At 36.9% G+C, this 19,675-nt stretch overlaps 1 protein-coding gene across 3 annotated transcripts in view; it reads right to left on the bottom strand.

The window, feature by feature from the left end:
- The window catches only part of LOC127838432 (uncharacterized), a 50,784-nt gene extending 31,622 nt beyond the window's left edge, over positions 1-19,162 (bottom strand). The window contains exons 1-3 of one of the 3 annotated variants that reach the window (XM_052366210.1): positions 19,035-19,162; positions 15,533-15,557; positions 7,972-8,020 (exon numbers count right to left, since the gene is read on the bottom strand). In XM_052366210.1, coding sequence (XP_052222170.1) covers positions 7,972-8,020; positions 15,533-15,557; positions 19,035-19,098 — 138 coding nt within the window. In that variant the 5' untranslated portion in view covers positions 19,099-19,162. Of the gene's footprint in view, positions 1-7,971; positions 8,021-12,950; positions 13,035-15,532; positions 15,558-19,034 lie in introns of those variants that run through there. The other 2 variants (XM_052366208.1, XM_052366211.1) reach the window with 2 other exon arrangements.
- Between the last annotated feature and the right edge of the window lie 513 nt (positions 19,163-19,675).

Raw genomic sequence — 19,675 nt, 5'->3', positions numbered from 1 at the left:
CCTCAAGGCACGCACATACACAACCTTAGTGCGGTCAATATTGGAGTACGCTACAACTGGGGACCCTCACACTCAAGTATGTATTGACCAGATAGAAGCTGTTCTGAGACACGCTCCTTGCTATGTGAGCTATGTAAGTGGACTACAGAACCACAAGCGACAGATAGAAGCTGTTCAGAGATGCGCTGTTCGCTATGTGAGCTATATGAAAGGGGATTACAGAACCACAAGGGGCAGCACACAGATCATTACTGACATTGGGTGGCAGCTCCTTCAAGAGAGACGCCAAGGTCACTTTGATGTACTGTTTTATTAACAACCTAATGGATATTCCATCTGCCCACTTACTCGGCCCTGCTTTATCATCCACAAGAGACAGCAGTATCAGGGACATCGTTACATTCTGCAGAACAGACTACCTCAGACACTTCTTTTTCCCATCAACAACAAGACTGTGGAATCAACTGCAAAACTACCATGTGACGGCTCCCAGCCTAGAAGCGTTCAAGAAAGGGATGGCACCAAAATAGGCCACAAATGACTTTGTAAATAGTTTTAAGAATTCTTTAATAGCGGCACACCACGACTTTTAAACCATTTTTTGTGTACAAGAATGCCAAGACAGGGAATCTTGTACAATACAACAAGAAGAAGAAAAAGATAAGAATAAGGTAAAGGCCGGTAATCTTGGCGCTTGACCTTCATAAACAATAAACCTTAATGGACTGAAAACTGACTTTTGATCTATTATTTGTGTGTATTTACAAGTCAGTTATCACCTAGAAGTCAGAACAAAAACTTTTAGAAGAAGCCATTCCCAGAGAATAAGTTTTTCGCTAAGGCTGCAATTATACCTGGCATCTTATTACAAACAATTAGATACCCAGTACATAATGAATTTCAATTTAATTCATGTTAAGCATAACTTTTGATCAGTAAAACATAGTTAAACAAGAATATCAGTTAACTTTTGATCAGTAAAACAAAGATAAACAAGAATATCAGTGAAACTGATGAATGCTCCCCATTGATTTTGTCAATCTATGCGTTAATTGTTTGGAAACAAATTTTTATTCAAGGGGCAAATTATAACTACCTGAAAACTCCTTGGAATGGAACGAACAACCTAAAAAATATATAAGAGATTGGTCAAATATTGAAGGCGATATGAGAAACTGTAACAAAAGTTTGACCTTGAAAACAACTATTATTAGCCTCGGTGACCTTGACCTTGACCCCAGTGTTCTCAAACCTTATCAAAAGGTAGAGATCCATTCAAGGTACCTACATGCCAAATATGTAAGAGATCGGTAAAATATTGAAGGCGCTATGAGAAACTGTAACAAAAGCGTGACAGAAAATCTATTGTTAGCCTCGGTGACTTTGACCTTGACCCCAGTGACATCAAACCTCATCAAAAAGTAGAGGTCCATGCAAGGTACCAACATGCCAAATATGTAAGAGATTGGTAAAATATTGAAGACAATATGAGAAACTGTAATAAAAGTGTGACAGAAAATCTATTATTAGCCTAGGTGACCTTGACCCAAGTGACCTCAAACCTAATCAAAAGGTAGAAGTCCATGCAAGGTACCTACTTGCCAAATATGTAAGAGATCTGTAAAATATTGAAGGCGCTATGAGAAACTGTAACAAAAGTGTGATGGACGAAAGGAAGTAAGAAAGGAAGTAAGGAAGGACAAACTGGCAACTATATGCTGACCAAAAATTTTCGGAGAGCATAAAAAATCCCTCTGAAATGTAAAATGAACAACACAGCTTCAACAAACAAAAAATGCCCGGTATATAATGAATATCAATTTCATTCATGTTATGCATAACTTTTTATCAGTTAAACATATATAAGAAAGCCCTATGAAATGTAAAATGAACAACACAGCTTCTGTAAAAGTTGGTTGTTATGAGATACAAACGCGTGTTACGACTACCAGGTACATCTTAATATGATATGCCTGGGAAAGCCTGATTGAAAAAATTATCTTGATGAAATTTTGAAATCTTTTCCTTAATTCACTTATACAGCCCTGTTTCATTCACATACATATTTTTCTCAATCTCGCGAGAGATCAACTTCGTGATCGGAACATCCTCATCTTCATACATGTTCACTTCCTTCTCCTCATCGTTGTCATCGTAGTCGGCTGTGGAGGTTTCAAATGTGTCTTTAGGGACGAGGTTGTCTTCCTGGCCATTCAGCATTGGAAATTCCGCAAGCCTTGAAGCTGTGGCAGACAAGATGGGGTTTCCCCTTTACGTAGCCAGTGGCCGCAGCAAGCCATCAGACAATTTCCTCTTTGCTGGCCACTTTTATTTGTTCTCCTGTCCCAACAACTTTCACAGACTCTTCCTTCATACAAGTCACACTGGATTTGCACAGTTCGGTCTGGATTATATTAATTATATAGCGTCTTTTATTATTATATCACTTTAGTCTTTCGCAGGGCCTTCTTCACAGTGTCTGTCTTGTGCCCCACAAAACTGTCCAGCACGAGAAGGCAGCTGTTCTTCACAGTGTATAATACGAGGATCTCTTTCACCCATCTTATCATGAGCTCCTCGTACATCCAGTCTTACCGCTGCACACAAACCAGCCATCAAGGTGGATGTGAAAGTTTGACTCCCTTACAGATCACCATTGGTGGAATTACAGCTTCACTGCAGCAATGCCTAGAACAACTGTCAAGTGTCGCTTCTCCAACCCAGTTGTTGTATGCAAATTGACTTCTTTCCTTTTGTTTCCAGCGTCTTGCCGGAGACAATGATTAACAAGATTTTCCTATAGCCTTATATAGCCATATAAGGAAAAATGCCCCGCCCCTTGGCGGCCATGTTATTCAAGCAAACGTAACCATTTGTGAACTCATCCAAGATATCATTAAGACAAATCTTCTGACCAAATTTCATCAAGATTGGACAATAAATGTGGCCTCTAGAGTGTTAACAAGGTTTTACTATAGCCATATAAAGAAAAATGCCCCGCCCCCTGGCGGCCATGTTTTTCAACCAACCGGCATCATTTTCAAACTCGTCCAAGATATTATTGGGATTAATCTTCTGACCAAGTTTCATTAAGATTGGACAATAAATGTGGCCTCTAGAGTGTTAACACGATTTTTGCTATAGCCATATGAAGCCATATAAGGAAAAATGCCCCGCCCCTTGGCAGCCATGTTTTTCAAGCAAAGGTTACCTTTTTTGAACTCATCAAAGATATCAGTGGGACAAATCTTCTTAGCAAGTTTCATGAAGATCGGAAAATAAATGTGGCCTCTAGAGTGTTAACAAGGTTTTACTATAGCCATATAAGGAAAAATGCCCCGCCCCCTGGCGGCAATGTTTTTCAACCAACTGGCATTTTTCAAACTCGTCCAAGATAATATTGGGATGAATCTTCTTACCAAGTTTCATGAAGATCAGAAAAAAAATGTGGCCTCTAGAGTGTTAACAAGATTTTACTATAGCCATATATAGCCATATAAGGAAAAATGCCCCGCCCCTTGGCAGCCATGTTTTTCAAGCAAACGTAACCATTTTCGAACTCATCCAAGATATCAATGAAACCAATCTTCTGACCAAATTTCATGAAGATTGGACAATAAATGTGGCCTCTGGAGAGTAAACATGGCAAATGTTGACGTCACACAACAGACAACGCACAACGGACAATGGACGACGGACAAAAGGCGATCACAAAAGCTCACCATTAGCACGTTGTGCTCAGGTGAGATAAAAAAGTAACCCTCAACAGGGCTCGAACCACTGAGTCCTGGAGTAAAAGTTTACCACTAATAGACCAATTGGCCATCTGTGCGCATACAATGAAAGGTGTATTTTATACTTAATATTTAAGCAATCCTCGTAGTTTCACAAAATATAAGGACCACAACAGAACTCACCAAATTATTCAAGCGTTTCGCATTGCAACGCTTTATAATTTTCAGGTTTTTAAATCGTCAAATGATGCATATAATGGGTATTTAAGCATGGTAATTGTTCAGTATTACTGTTTCTTCACAAATATAATTTCACAATTGAAAATTTGTGAATCTGAAACAACTTTTTTTAATTTTGTCAATTTACCAAAACAAAAAAAGGTCCCTTTAACATCGAAATGAAAGGCTATATCAGTGCTTTCCATTTCAAACACTGGGTGACAACAGTCTATGGTTTTAAACAATCAGATGCTGCAGAGCCATTGATTTCCCAACAGTTCTCAGTTAATGTGTCCAAGTAATTATTACAGTTGCTTATTGATTGTACAACGTAAGTGAGATTTTGCTATGTCACAGTATTGATGTACAAAATATATGTTAACATGGGCATTATAACGTTAACGCACAAACTAATGCTGCAACTTCTAATTTTAAGCTATTTTTGTTCTTATCTATACCTTGAAAGAGATTTGTTTGAAGAACGACTAAAAGTGTTATTGAAGATAGGTATTATGATTGATTTAAGATCTTTTACCACTTAACAGGCGCATTAGGAGCTGTTTTTAAATTCAACCTGTACTTGTGACCTTGACCTTTGGGCTACCATTACAGGTTTGCCTGAAGTTACATTCCTATTGTATGTGACCTTGACATTTGAGCTTTGCAATATTCACATGGTGATGGCAAATTAATGCAAGGCGATATTTTTTCATTCTCTTTTTTTTGACAAATTCTGGTGAGAAAATGTTGACAGGAGGGCAAAAAAGAAAACAAGAAACCGTTGGAGACGGCATATGCTCCCCAAAGTTTGTTTTTGTCACAATATTGCATTATATATTCAGATTAAAGGAAACGTCTAGTTAGTTCGGGGGACAAGAATTGCACTATATGTACAGTTAATGGAAAATTTCAAAGAGCCATAACTCTGTGAAAAATCATCCGTCCAGAACCGGCTGATAATATGCACATCTCCTCTTGGTAGTGAAGCTTAAAGTTTAATTGAATTCCAGTCATTAAATGCTGAGAAATAGCCCGGACAAAAATTGTGCACGGACGGACACACGGACACACGCACGGACAGACAAAGAGGCGACTATATGCTCCCCCCAAACACATTTAGGGGGAGCATAAAAAAGTAGCAAAAAAGTTGAATGTTCGATTCCTAAATTATATACAGAATTATCAATAGCATCAATCATGGTTGTAAGCTATTGTTGGGTAATACCATCAAATTATATAAATAAGTAGAATAAGAGTCTAGAGCTTTGCAGATTTTTTTTAAGTTTTAGCTTAATGCAATTAGAAATACATTATTGGTCCATAAATGGCTTGACGTCCATAGTGCCGACAGGTAAATTGACAATGTTTCAACAATATGCTCCATCATATTGGCTGCGAAAACGCAGGATTAAATTTGCTATCATGTTCAATGGTTAAGATGAATAAGGATATCTTTAATATTTTGACAACACGAGGTGCTAAACCTACCATTTAAAGCTATTTTGAAAGGTGAATCTAATGTTAATCCTATAATTATCAAAATTTCGACTCCAAACAATAGCTCTTTAAGTCGTTAAAGGCTTATTAGCAAGCTGGTCAAAGGAACTGTATAATAATCCACTTATGAAGGTGTTACGACTATCAGAATAAGTGACGAGGTCACAAAACCATGCAAACAACTCCATTTGTAAATTTGGTATCTTACCTCATCATATAGGTAATTTTATTTCTCATAACAAAAGCAACAAAACAAGAATAATACTGTTAAATCATTAGTATTTGTTTGTAATCAATTGTTGATTTTATGGAATGACAGATCCACAACTTAAACACAAATACATAAAAAACTTATCATGCAAATTCTTAAAATTCCAAAATTAAAAATCCCACGAAAGTTTTTTAGACGAAATTTTATGCAGACGACCATAAATTATTTTACAGTGCATTCCAAGCATAAAAATAATGAAGAATATAGTTGTGAGATATTACAACTAAAGACTTCTGAATGGGAAAAAAATGAAAATGAGCTATGCTTGTTGGTTGGTTAGCTGGATATTTGGCATTTTTCAACAGTGCTGAAAGACATATCATGGCAGTCAATTTACCAACTTACGCTTTCCTGGGTCAGCTTCTTTACCAGTACTTAGTGCATGTATCTAAGCCAGTGACTCATAACTGCTTTAATAAGATCAGTTGTAGGGGGAGATTCAAACATTTCACAATGAGCAAGGCTCTGAAGACCAAACTCCACTCTACTTTTTTCGTCGATTATGATTTATTTTCGAAGATCATTATAGCAAAAATAGAATGACGAATACACATGCGGTGATACGGAAGGGGTGCTTTATAATATTTCGAATTGTATTCATCAGAAATTGCAATTGGAAAAACTATTAAAAAAAAGTATAATTAGTAAGGGCTCTGGGTGGGTTGGGGCCTCTGCCCTTTATTCTTATGTGTATGTAACTGTAGCTGATATCTGGTTTGTTAAGTCACACCCACAACATTGATTGTATTCTTTATTGTAAAGCCATGATAATATTTTATAAGAAAATGACACACTGATATTATGCTTGTTTTTAAGTATATATATATATATTTATGATAACTTAAATCCAATAAATATACATTTAATAAAACATAGATAAAATGGGATTCATTGTTTTTTCTTTCTTTTTGCCTTCAGTACCGTTTTGCGGAAAAGTCCGCGTCTGTTTTGGCTATTATTTTTTCAGGAAAAAAATTATGGCTTTTATTTTCTGAAGGCCAGTGTGAGCACGGACTCTAGCTATGTTTCCCGGCCGGAGATCGCACCCACAATCCTCTGATTTGTAGTCCTGCACTATAACAACTGAACTAATTTGGTACAACACAAAGTTGTTTTCTAAGCTCCTTATAAGCAGCTTATTGGTTGTTGTTTTTGTATTTAAACTAAATTAGAATATGGATTTTAACCCGATTATGTATTTGAAAAGGTCAGATAACTCTGTCAAAATACAACACAGACTGGTTTTGGCACTTAGGTATCAGAAAAAGTATTTGAGTGACATGACAAGTGAACACAAATTTGACCTGTAAACTTTTTCCTGATTTCAGTGGGGCAGTCTTGCGTAAGGAATGGTTGCCCAGCTGTCACAACAGAAGACATGTTGTCCCAACATTTGTTGAATTTGATGCTTGTGTACTATCAAAATTGCAATTCGAGCTCTGTCTGGCCCAAACTAACAACACTAATCCCCTTGTCATCTGCTAATAACAACACTCAGCCAAGTGCTGTTGTTGACATCTTAGAAGCAAAATGAATTAAGATCAATTGATTTTGTCAAGCTCTCATGTCACAGTGTATGACCCCAGTAGCTAATCGCTACCGATCCACATACATGTATTACTGTTACATGTCTTCTAAAAAAAAGCTGACTGTTTTAGTGTTTTACAGCCCAACATACTAATATCCCTGGTATTATATCGATCTAGGATTTAATAATCTCATCAAGGTAGAAAAATAATTAAATCAAGACAAATGCGTTTGCATCATTAAAAGGAATTCATTTGCACTTTCGCCCCATTTCAAGAAAACATTTTGTACATATTGCATGTAATTTAAATGAATCCGATTATTGAAACATATTTCCCCATGAGATATTCTCGGGATATTCTAGAAATAGGCAGACTGAACATAAAAGTAACGGTTTTTCTTAAGTACTGGTATTAGATAACTTTAAGATATAGAGGAAAATATTTCCTTACCTTCTAGTTTTATATAGCTAGTTACAATACTGAAGCCTTGTTCAGAGAAAAGTGGGTACTATGCGCAGGCTAATCAGGGGCAACACTTTCAGCCTGCGCTGGATTTTGGGGCAAACAAAGTGACTTTCTTTAATGAAAAATACAATTACAACCAAAACTGTCGTCCCTGTTTAGCCTGTGCAGACTGCACAGCCTGATCTGGGATGACACTTTATGCGCATGCATTAAGCCCCATTTTCCTGGAGTAAGGCTCATGTGTAAGTGTTCCTACCTCCTGTTTCAGTTCGCCAGTGGGGCATTCTTTCAGGAAATCTTTGTACCTAAAACAAACAAAAGCAACTTTTATTCACTTTTACGAAAACACTTGAGTGATAAAATGTATGAATTGAAGCAATTTTTTTCATTTCATAATTTTGCATTGCCAAAGCAGAGTGAGAATATTAAAAGAATTAAAATAAAACAAGCATCCACATGTTATATTTCTGAACTAGCTGTACCATAACAATTACTATACTTGGTGTACGGCAGTAGCAAATTCAATCTGTTGTTGACAGCAAAAGAACAATCTCAAATACTTTCCATCTATATATCTATTTGGAACTCTCTTCAAGGCTTACTTTATCTTTTATTTTAGTCCACATTAGAGGCGTATTAATGTGTATCAGTTTTCCACCTAATTTTACAGCGGGACCCATAACAACTGTAGCAGATAATAAACAAGCTACTGCCTTTCTTCATACTAAAATCAATGTGCTCATTTCATGCATGCTGCATTAATGTCCTCTACCACATAAACTGTCTGGGGCCTTTTACATTTTATAGCGATAATGGAAATCCAAGCTATGGGACACGTTATAAATTGTGTCTGGGAAAAATGGATCTCATGCATGACAACACTTTCTGCTTTTATGGAATTTTTGTGTGAAAACGAAGTCTCTTCTAAAGGAAAATCCTGTCTTGGTGGAATGCACAGGCTAATCAAGCACATTACACACATACATTGTGGACTGCACAGGCTAATCAAGCACATTACACACATACATTGTGGACTGCACAGGCTAATCTAGCACTTTACACACATACATTGTGGACTGCACAGGCTAATCAAGCACATTACACACATACATTGTGGACTGCACAGGCTAATATAGTACTTTACCCACATACATTGTGGACTGCACAGGCTAATCTAGTACTTTACACACATACATTGTGGACTGCACAGGCTAATCAAGCACTTTACACACATACATTGTGGACTGCACAGGCTAATCAAGCACTTTACACACATACATTGTGGAATGCACAGGCTAATCAAGCACATTACACACATACATTGTGGACTGCACAGGCTAATTAAGCACATTACACACATACATTGTGGACTGCACAGGCTAATATAGTACTTTACCCACATACATTGTGGACTGCACAGGCTAATCTAGTACTTTACACACATACATTGTGGACTGCACAGGCTAATCAAGCACTTTACACACATACATTGTGGACTGCACAGGCTAATCTAGTACTTTACACACATACATTGTGGACTGCACAGGCTAATTAAGCACATTACACACATACATTGTGGACTGCACAGGCTAATATAGTACTTTACCCACATACATTGTGGACTGCACAGGCTAATCAAGCACATTACACACATACATTGTGGACTGCACAGGCTAATCAAGCACATTACACACATACATTGTGGACTGCACAGGCTAATTAAGCACATTACACACATACATTGTGGACTGCACAGGCTAATCAAGCACTTTACACACATACATTGTGGAATGCACAGGCTAATCAAGCACATTACACACATACATTGTGGACTGCACAGGCTAATCTAGTACTTTACCCACATACATTGTGGACTGCACAGGCTAATTAAGCACATTACACACATACATTGTGGACTGCACAGGCTAATCAAGCACTTTACACACATACATTGTGGACTGCACAGGCTAATCTAGCACTTTACACACATACATTGTGGACTGCACATGCTAATCTAGTACTTTACACACATACATTGTGGACTGCACAGGCTAATATAGCACTTTACACACATACATTGTGGACTGTACAGGCTAATCTAGCACTTTACACACATACATTGTGGACTGCACATGCTAATCAAGCACATTACACACATACATTGTGGACTGCACAGGCTAATCTAGTACTTTACACACATACATTGTGGAATGCACAGGCTAATCAAGCACATTACACACATACATTGTGGACTGCACAGGCTAATCAAGCACTTTACACACATACATTGTGGACTGCACATGCTAATCAAGCACATTACACACATACATTGTGGACTGCACAGGCTAATCTAGTACTTTACACACATGCATTGTGGAATGCACAGGCTAATCAAGCACATTACACACATACATTGTGGACTGCACAGGCTAATCTAGTACTTTACACACATACATTGTGGAATGCACAGGCTAATCTAGCACATTACACACATACATTGTGGACTGCACAGGCTAATCTAGCACATTACACACATACATTGTGGACTGCACAGGCTAATCAAGCACTTTACACACATACATTGTGGACTGCACAGGCTAATTAAGCACTTTACACACATACATTGTGGACTGCACAGGCTAATTAAGCACATTACACACATACATTGTGGACTGCACAGGCTAATCAAGCACATTACACACATACATTGTGGACTGCACAGGCTAATCTAGTACTTTACACACATACATTGTGGACTGCACAGGCTAATCAAGCACTTTACACACATACATTGTGGACTGCACAGGCTAATCAAGCACTTTACACACATACATTGTGGACTGCACATGCTAATCTAGTACTTTACACACATACATTGTGGACTGCACAGGCTAATCAAGCACTTTACACACATACATTGTGGACTGCACAGGCTAATATAGTACTTTACACACATACATTGTGGACTGCACATGCTAATCTAGTACTTTACACACATACATTGTGGACTGCACAGGCTAATCAAGCACTTTACACACATACATTGTGGACTGCACAGGCTAATATAGTACTTTACACACATACATTTGTGGACTGCACATGCTAATCTAGTACTTTACCCACATACATTGTGGACTGCACAGGCTAATCAAGCACATTACACACATACATTGTGGACTGCACAGGCTAATCAAGCACTTTACACACATACATTGTGGACTGCACAGGCTAATCAAGTACTTTACACACATACATTGTGGACTGCACAGGCTAATCAAGCACTTTACACACATGCATTGTGGACTGCACAGGCTAATCTAGTACTTTACACACATACATTGTGGACTGCACAGGCTAATCAAGCACTTTACACACATACATTGTGGACTGCACAGGCTAATCAAGCACTTTACACACATACATTGTGGACTGCACAGGCTAATCAAGCACTTTACACACATACATTGTGGACTGCACAGGCTAATCTAGTACTTTACACACATACATTGTGGACTGCACAGGCTAATCTAGTACTTTACACACATACATTGTGGACTGCACAGGCTAATCTAGCACATTACACACATACATTGTGGACTGCACAGGCTAATCTAGCACATTACACACATACATTGTGGACTGCACAGGCTAATCTAGCACATTACACACATACATTGTGGACTGCACAGGCTAATCTAGCACATTACACACATACATTGTGGACTGCACAGGCTAATCAAGCACTTTACACACATACATTGTGGACTGCACATGCTAATCTAGTACTTTACACACATACATTGTGGACTGCACAGGCTAATCTAGTACTTTACACACATACATTGTGGACTGCACAGGCTAATCTAGTACTTTACCCACATACATTGTGGACTGCACAGGCTAATATAGTACTTTACACACATACATTGTGGACTGCACAGGCTAATATAGTACTTTACACACATACATTGTGGACTGCACAGGCTAATATAGTACTTTACACACATACATTGTGGACTGCACAGGCTAATATAGTACTTTACACACATACATTGTGGACTGCACAGGCTAATCAAGCACTTTACACACATACATAGTGGACTGCACAGGCTAATCTAGTACTTTACACACATACATTGTGGACTGCACAGGCTAATCAAGCACTTTACACACATACATTGTGGACTGCACAGGCTAATCAAGCACTTTACACACATACATTGTGGACTGCACAGGCTAATCAAGCACTTTACACACATACATTGTGGACTGCACATGCTAATCTAGTACTTTACACACATACATTGTGGACTGCACAGGCTAATCTAGTACTTTACACACATACATTGTGGACTGCACAGGCTAATATAGTACTTTACACACATACATTGTGGACTGCACAGGCTAATATAGTACTTTACACACATACATTGTGGACTGCACAGGCTAATATAGTACTTTACACACATACATTGTGGACTGCACAGGCTAATATAGTACTTTACCCACATACATTGTGGACTGCACAGGCTAATCAAGCACATTACACACATACATTGTGGACTGCACAGGCTAATCAAGCACATTACACACATAAATTGTGGACTGCACAGGCTAATCTAGTACTTTACACACATACATTGTGGACTGCACAGGCTAATCAAGCACATTACACACATACATTGTGGACTGCACAGGCTAATCAAGCACTTTACACACATGCATTAAGCCCCATATTCCCAAAGCAAGACTCCATTACAAATGTCTATCTCAGATTCCAATGTAAAGGCTTTTATGCAAAGATCTTCCAAACAGTCTGTGTGACACATAATACAGTGACATCTTTATATTTGTAAGTCAACAGAGCTCTCGTTGATGCCGAGAGCATGTGACAATCCTACAGATGTTTGTGACACTGTCTGACATGCACAGCGCTAGAGCAAGTGTCTGCACATTAAAATACGCAAAAGCTAGCATAACATATAAACACATGCAAATATTAACAAATGCATATTAAAGTTACATTACACACATCAAATCATAAATTGATAGAAAAGTAAAAAGTATCAGAATGTTAAAATAAATACTCATCTCCATGTCATTCACACACATAACTTTATATATAAGAAACATGCTTTTTATTGAACTAATTTGCAGCACTTTACCCTTCATCAGACTTGTAAAAAGACACAGACTTTTATCCAACAAACTTAAGATAACTTGGAATCAACATACTTAATGTAAAGAGTATAGTTCCTGTTCAGCCATGAAAAACACACCAATTTCATTTCTCATCTTTGCATACTGGGTCGAGTTAGATCAAGCCTAGTTGGACCAGAACACATAAGTATTCGGACCATACATAGAATGTATGTTTTCCGGGTTGCTTTGTTGTAACAAGTTAAAATACACACACACAAATAATGAAAAGACCAAAATGGTGGTCAACTGAATTGTTGTTTGGTCCAGTTGCTTTAACAAGAATTATGAACAATTCTTCAAAATGTTATTCGTGAAAACTTCATATGACCAAGGTTTCATGAGTATCCTACAAAGAACATGATTCGGCGTCTCATCAGGGTCTGCGCTGTTTGCTTAAAGGAATTTCTGTAAGAAATATTCTTAACATAGAAATAAATATACTAGACACCCCTAATTTTGGTAATAAATTGATCCAATTTAGAAGAATAGGAGAGTCCACTAGGCATAAATGGGTTATGACATACGCAGCAAGCATAGCTCATGGGCTACGCTTTCCTTTCCTCTATAAAAAGCATGCAAGGTTTCCTGGTATCTTCAGAGTGTCATTCTAAGTATGCATATCCAGACCAGACTGCGCAAATGTGCAGGCTAGGCTGGAGCTACGCTGGCAAAATATTGCATAAGACCCATTTTCGCATGATGATTTAAAAATCTCTTGTAAATGGAACATCAAGCCATGATACTTGCGGATTAAAAGTAACACTGTGTAATTTATCGCAAACTGGCAAATGTTGGCAGCCTATTATGGTTTGCAGGAAAGTTGTTAAGACAGATTTACTGCATACCCGGTACATCACACATGTGTGGCTACTAGATATATAAATTAAATGATTTCCCTTCTATCACGGACACTATACTATTTTGTTGGTTTTGTCTCACAGCACAAGACAAATGGCATTTACCAATAGGTTTTCATTCATTTCTTCCCTTAAAATTAGTGATATAATTTGATATCTTGAAAGCAATACTGTGTTTTCAACATGAGAAGTTTATCAATAGTTAATACCAACTTCCCATGACTATTAACTGACCCAACACTGGCCCTGAAAGTCTTGGGAAATCGGGGATGGAATTTACCGGTATTGCGTAATTGTTACTAGGCAAAAATGTGTATATATGTTTTGTATGAATATGCAGAAAATAGTCCACCTTTCCGTACACTGAGCAGTGTTACATCCTATACCACAGAGTCGTGGTGATGTTGCTAATGTTCCGGGGGATTGTGTTTAAATCAGCCAATGAAATTAATGGAGTGTATTCATTTTGGTCTGCTTGCATTATGTAAATGTCATCAAAAGTGAAAAACAGCTACGCCGAAAAAAACAATAGCAGGAAGTCTGTAACAAAAACTCTCAAATAAAGTCCTTGAATTTGTCATTAAATAAACAAATTTATTCTACTCAAATAACAAAGTCTCAGTTTTACAAGGATCTGTCTAGGAACCATCTTCTCAAGGGATATAAATGCAGCAACTTTCACATTATTTATTTACATGGTTAACAATAGTAACTAGAGACATGGTCTTACATGTTAATTGATGGCAAGTAAGCATCCACTTGATTATTATTCCTGACTTTTCCTGGCGTATCTATGGGTCTCCTACACGGACACCTCGGCGTATCTATGGGTCTGCTATACGGACACATTCCCAAAGCAAAAAGGAAAAAAAAATAATACGGAAAAAATATCCCTTTTTAAAAAAAATAAAACAAGAGCTGTGTTTTTGAAACACAATGCCCCCTACTGAACAGCAGAAATATCCCAGAATTCAGGGCGAGTCCAGGGTAAACAACTGTCTGTGATTTTGTCAAAATTGGTAACACGGAACAAAATTATATAATGATCCATAATTCTAAAATCAGGTCAATATGGAAGTGTTTAGAAAAAAAGTCTGTAAAATTGTTATTTTAGTGAAAATTCCAAGGCTCTTCACTTTGTCAAACATCAATGGACCAGAACAATAGTCAGCCTTAATCTGATAGTCATGCAGGTAGACTGCATACACCAAAAAATTTGGCAAGTGTGTGAAATCGTTTCAGAAAAATTTCCAGAAAAGCATTGTCCGAGGCCCGAAACTTTGGCAAAAATCAATGGACCAGAAAGAAACTCAAACTTGATCTGTAAACCGTGTAGGTTGACTCACAAACTAAAAATTAATGTCAATATACGAAAGGAAAAAACTCCGGAAATGGAATTCCTGACGGACATACGGACAAACATGAAAAAATCCCAAAGCCGATAATGCATTTTTCCCAAAATGGCTAGGAAAAGGCATGCAAAACATGGTGTTGGCAGTAAGATATTCATACCATAATCGCTATGGGCATTTTGATGAAAAAATATTTCACACTATAACATTGATAATAGAAGAAACAAGAAAAAATCACCTGTCTGTTATGGTGAACACCGACCTACTGGAGTAGGTATTGAACCCAGGTCTCATAGGTAAGAAGCCTGTGTTAAGCGACCACTGCGTTAACTGGACAGCCTTTTTTATTGAGATTGGAAGTTTGAAGTAAAAGAAAACATAATTACCAGTCAGCAACTATTCTTACCAAGTCTGAAGTTCCTTTTTGTTAACTGAAATATAAAAACAACACTATTTAGTTTAAAGTAATATAGCATATTACCGGTATTTTCAAAAACAATTTGCAACTACATGTATAAATTAATAAAATTGGCATGGTTTTTTGTGTGTAAATAAGTTTCTAGTGTAGTTATGCTTGGTTTGCCAGAGCAATGTTGGTAAAACTTTACAATGCATATGAATGTGGTGTTTATGAAACAAGACAAACACACAAATGTACTCTGGGTTGCCAAGTATACATGTATATTGCAAAATATGCAAGCATGAAAAAATACAAAGGGCCAAAACTCTGTAAGGTATTAGGTGCTGAGTATTTTTTGTGCATTGAAATTTACCTCAACAAAACCTATATATACTTTTAAGTTTCAAATAAATAGCTTTCAAAGTCTTTGAGTTATCTTCCACACAAAAAGTAAGCACAAAACTACCCTAAGGGCAATAACTCTTTAAGTATAAAGTGCAGAGTAACATTTCTTGTGCGTATGACTTCTCCACATTAAGATCTAGATCTACTCATGAAGATTAAAGCTCATTGCTTTCATACTTTTAAAGCTATCTTCCCAATAAAAAAGTATGGAACTAAACAAAGGGCAATAACTCAAAGAGTATAAATTGCAGAGTAACATTTCTTGTGCACTCGACCTCTCCTTAGTAAGAGCGAGATCTACTTATCAAGTTTCTAATTTATAGCTTTCATTACTTTTGCAGACAAAAATTAAGTTAGGAACTAAACAAGGGGAAAGAAATTAAATAGTTGAAGGAAACAATTTTGTGTACTGAGCTCCACTCACTGATTGAAGTTTCATAGAAATATCTTTAAAAATCGTAGAGTTATCGTTAAAAAATAAGCAAACAGAGACGCTGACACAGACACTAACCAAATAGACACCTAAGTGTCAACTAGTCGGGCAACACAAAAATCTAAAAAAACTTTGAATTAGCATAGTTAACAAAGATGTTCACTGGATGTTTTAAGTATTGATTAAATGTATGTACATTGTATGTTAATATACATCTAAACCATATCCCATACATGTAATAAATACTATATTAATAGAAGGTTAATAAACAAACACTGGTTGCTACTAGAGTAAATACTGAGTACATTAAATATAAGCCAATTACATACTACATACTTATAATAAATAATGCGTGTTTACTGCTTAATGTAAGCATATTGTAGCTGATTATATAAAATAGATTCTCCATCTACTCGATAACAACCTGGCCTGTGGACTGGAAACTGCCTATTTAACCACAGTTTTACAGAGAACAGCTTGTACATAATCAGACGTTTCCTGGTTTGAAGCACGAGTCGTGTTCTGAGAAAACTGGGCATAATGCATGTGCGTAAAGTGTCATCCCAGATTAGCCTGTGCAGTCCAAACAGGCTAATCAGGGACGACACTTTACACTTTTATGACATTTTTCGTTTAATTGAAGTCTCTTCTTAGCAAAAATCCAACTTAGGCGGAAAGTGTCGTCCCTGATTAGCCTGTGCAGACGGCACAGGCTAATCTGGAACGACACTTTATGCACATGAATATGCCCAGTTTTCTCATAACACGACTCACATAATCTTCCATGCCCTGGTCTGAAGCAATCATAAGCATGTTCTTTTTGAAACAGCAGTATATTCATTATTATTCTATTATTGTCTTACTTTAATATCCAACAGCAGCAAATTTAGTATTCCAGGATTTATTAATAATCAAAATTTGCAATATTTCTGGTTCAATGTTACATAAAACCCTAGAACCGATTTTCGTATTGATTATTAAGCCGACTTGTTAATTGATAAAAAGTGTGTATAGTTGTTATTCATTTGCTGAAAAACATCATTTTTTGCTGCAATATGCTTCATTAGCAAAATGTTCAACTTGGTGGATTGAAGAAATCTATCTTTTTTCGGCGTATCTGTATTAAGCCAGCTTTTCACCTTACCTGACCTTTGTAAGTGTCCAATAAACTTCAAAAAAAAAATTCCCGCAGCTAGGTACGAATGAATACACTTCATTTATTCCATTGGCTGATTTGAGTATACCACCAGAACATTGGAAACATATCCGCGTCGTTGTAACACTGTTTTACTGCATGAAACAATTTTATCTTTAATGAAAAGGCTTAATAGATATAACAGTTTTACACTCAATTCTGGACATCAATACAGTTTGTGCGTGCACCTTTTATTTTCAGAGGATTGCCAGGGCAAAAGCGTTTATACTTGAAGGCTATGTTCTCATATTTAGTACTTACTTCCATATTCCTGTCAACATGTTAACATGTAAAAGTATAAAGAGCAGTCAGGATGCGAGGCCTCACTTGAATGCATTGCATTTCAACCTGCGAGGTATCGGGTCATTTCGCGGCCAGTGTGTGAATGTCAGAGTTTGTATACAGGTCATCACCGGAGTTCGCGGCTAGTAAAATAATCGTTATATAATAAAGACGCTATCCGTGAACTAGGTGACCTGGAATTTTCTTTAGACCAGAAATATGTTAAATGAAGATATTCAGCAATATAATTATTGTATGTCAATAATAGATTCTTAATGTGTGTTCAACAATACAATTATAAATATTATTTTTGATTAATATAACAATAATTATTCCACCATATTGACTAATGCATTAAGCATGAGCGCGATGATTCTCGATACTGTTAATAATCGAATCAAATAGCAATGCCCAACAAACCACTAAAACAGGTTTGTTCGAAGAACGCGCCTATAAATACGGATACTTGGCGTGTGGCCAGTTGACTCATATGTTTTTATTTCACTTCCATTCTTCTTTTGGTTTTCTGTTTTGTATCTATAGGTTTATGACCAGCAATATGTAATAATGTAAAATAAGCAGCAAAAACTCCGCGTAACATCCCGTACTGCGTGTGATGCAGCTAAGAACTGCACAGAAAAAGACATTCGCTATCCTTGATCTCATTCATTCATTCACATCAACGCCCTATATCTTTTTTAAAGATATTTCTTGTTTATTTATATTTCTATCTTTCTTTTTCCTTATGATTTATATGTGTAATTTAAATTCTACTAATTCAATATTACCATAATGTATAATAAATCACAATAATGCTTATTTTTGCTACAAGTTAAGTATTTTTTGTTTGTGAAAAAATATCTGCAGTTATTTTGTTTCCCTCAAACCAGTCTGGAAATGATGGGAAAGGTCGTCATCGAACGTTGTTTAAAACTAATGTTATCCAACCCCTTTGCCTTTTTTGCAAAATTCAACAGCATTCATACTATGTCAATGTAACTGTAACTTAATGTTTGTTACATGCATACATGTATACATGTATTTACATGTACACGAAAACGCATTTAAAACAGTTTTAAACTAACTTGGCATAATAAGAAAGAACAATTCCAAGAGTCTTTTCAAAAACTGGCAACTTAAGAAGTCAGTTTTTTTAAGAAACCCGTGAAACAAATACGAAAGTCTGTACTTACAATATGTACATCCCATTAAGTCTTTCACGTCAGTTGAACTTAGTTTGCTCGCTCGTTTTCCCATCTTACTAGACCTTTACATATTCAAAGCACAATTCACGTACCAAGAAGCAAAGTGTAGATCGCGCGAAAATTTAACGTGACTAAAAATTAATCGTTCGTCTGTATGTAGTTCACATAATTATTCCATCTAGGTTCGTTTGCTATTCATGAAAACACGCACTTAAAAACATACATCACTTTCATGAATGATTTTGCTTTGGTTTCGAGTTTTCCAGCGAAAAATATCTTGCCCAGTGCAAATTCCCGCCAAAATATCATAAAGTTATTTCCCGCCAAAACGATGACAAGCTCGATCAAATCTCGACACAGAACTTCGGCTGCAACACTTTTCCGTCCACGTCTACTTCATTTGACAACAACGAATTCATGGAAGATTCCATAAAATGTCGGCAATGCTCTTACTAATGCAATGTGACTGTCGTCTTTGAGAGAAAACTTGTCAATAGCGCTTAGCTGTGGACGCAAATAGAGCCAGAGGTGATTTCCAATTTGTAACGTAATGTCGCTCGATAATTCCGTGCACCGCGTCTTTTCCCTAATATTATTACAATCGCAAGCAAAATGAAGACGGTCGCAAC

The sequence above is a fragment of the Dreissena polymorpha genome, chromosome 7, assembly GCF_020536995.1.
Source record: "Dreissena polymorpha isolate Duluth1 chromosome 7, UMN_Dpol_1.0, whole genome shotgun sequence".
Lineage (NCBI taxonomy): Eukaryota > Metazoa > Mollusca > Bivalvia > Myida > Dreissenidae > Dreissena > Dreissena polymorpha.
This window is presented reverse-complemented; position numbering and strand designations above follow the sequence as displayed.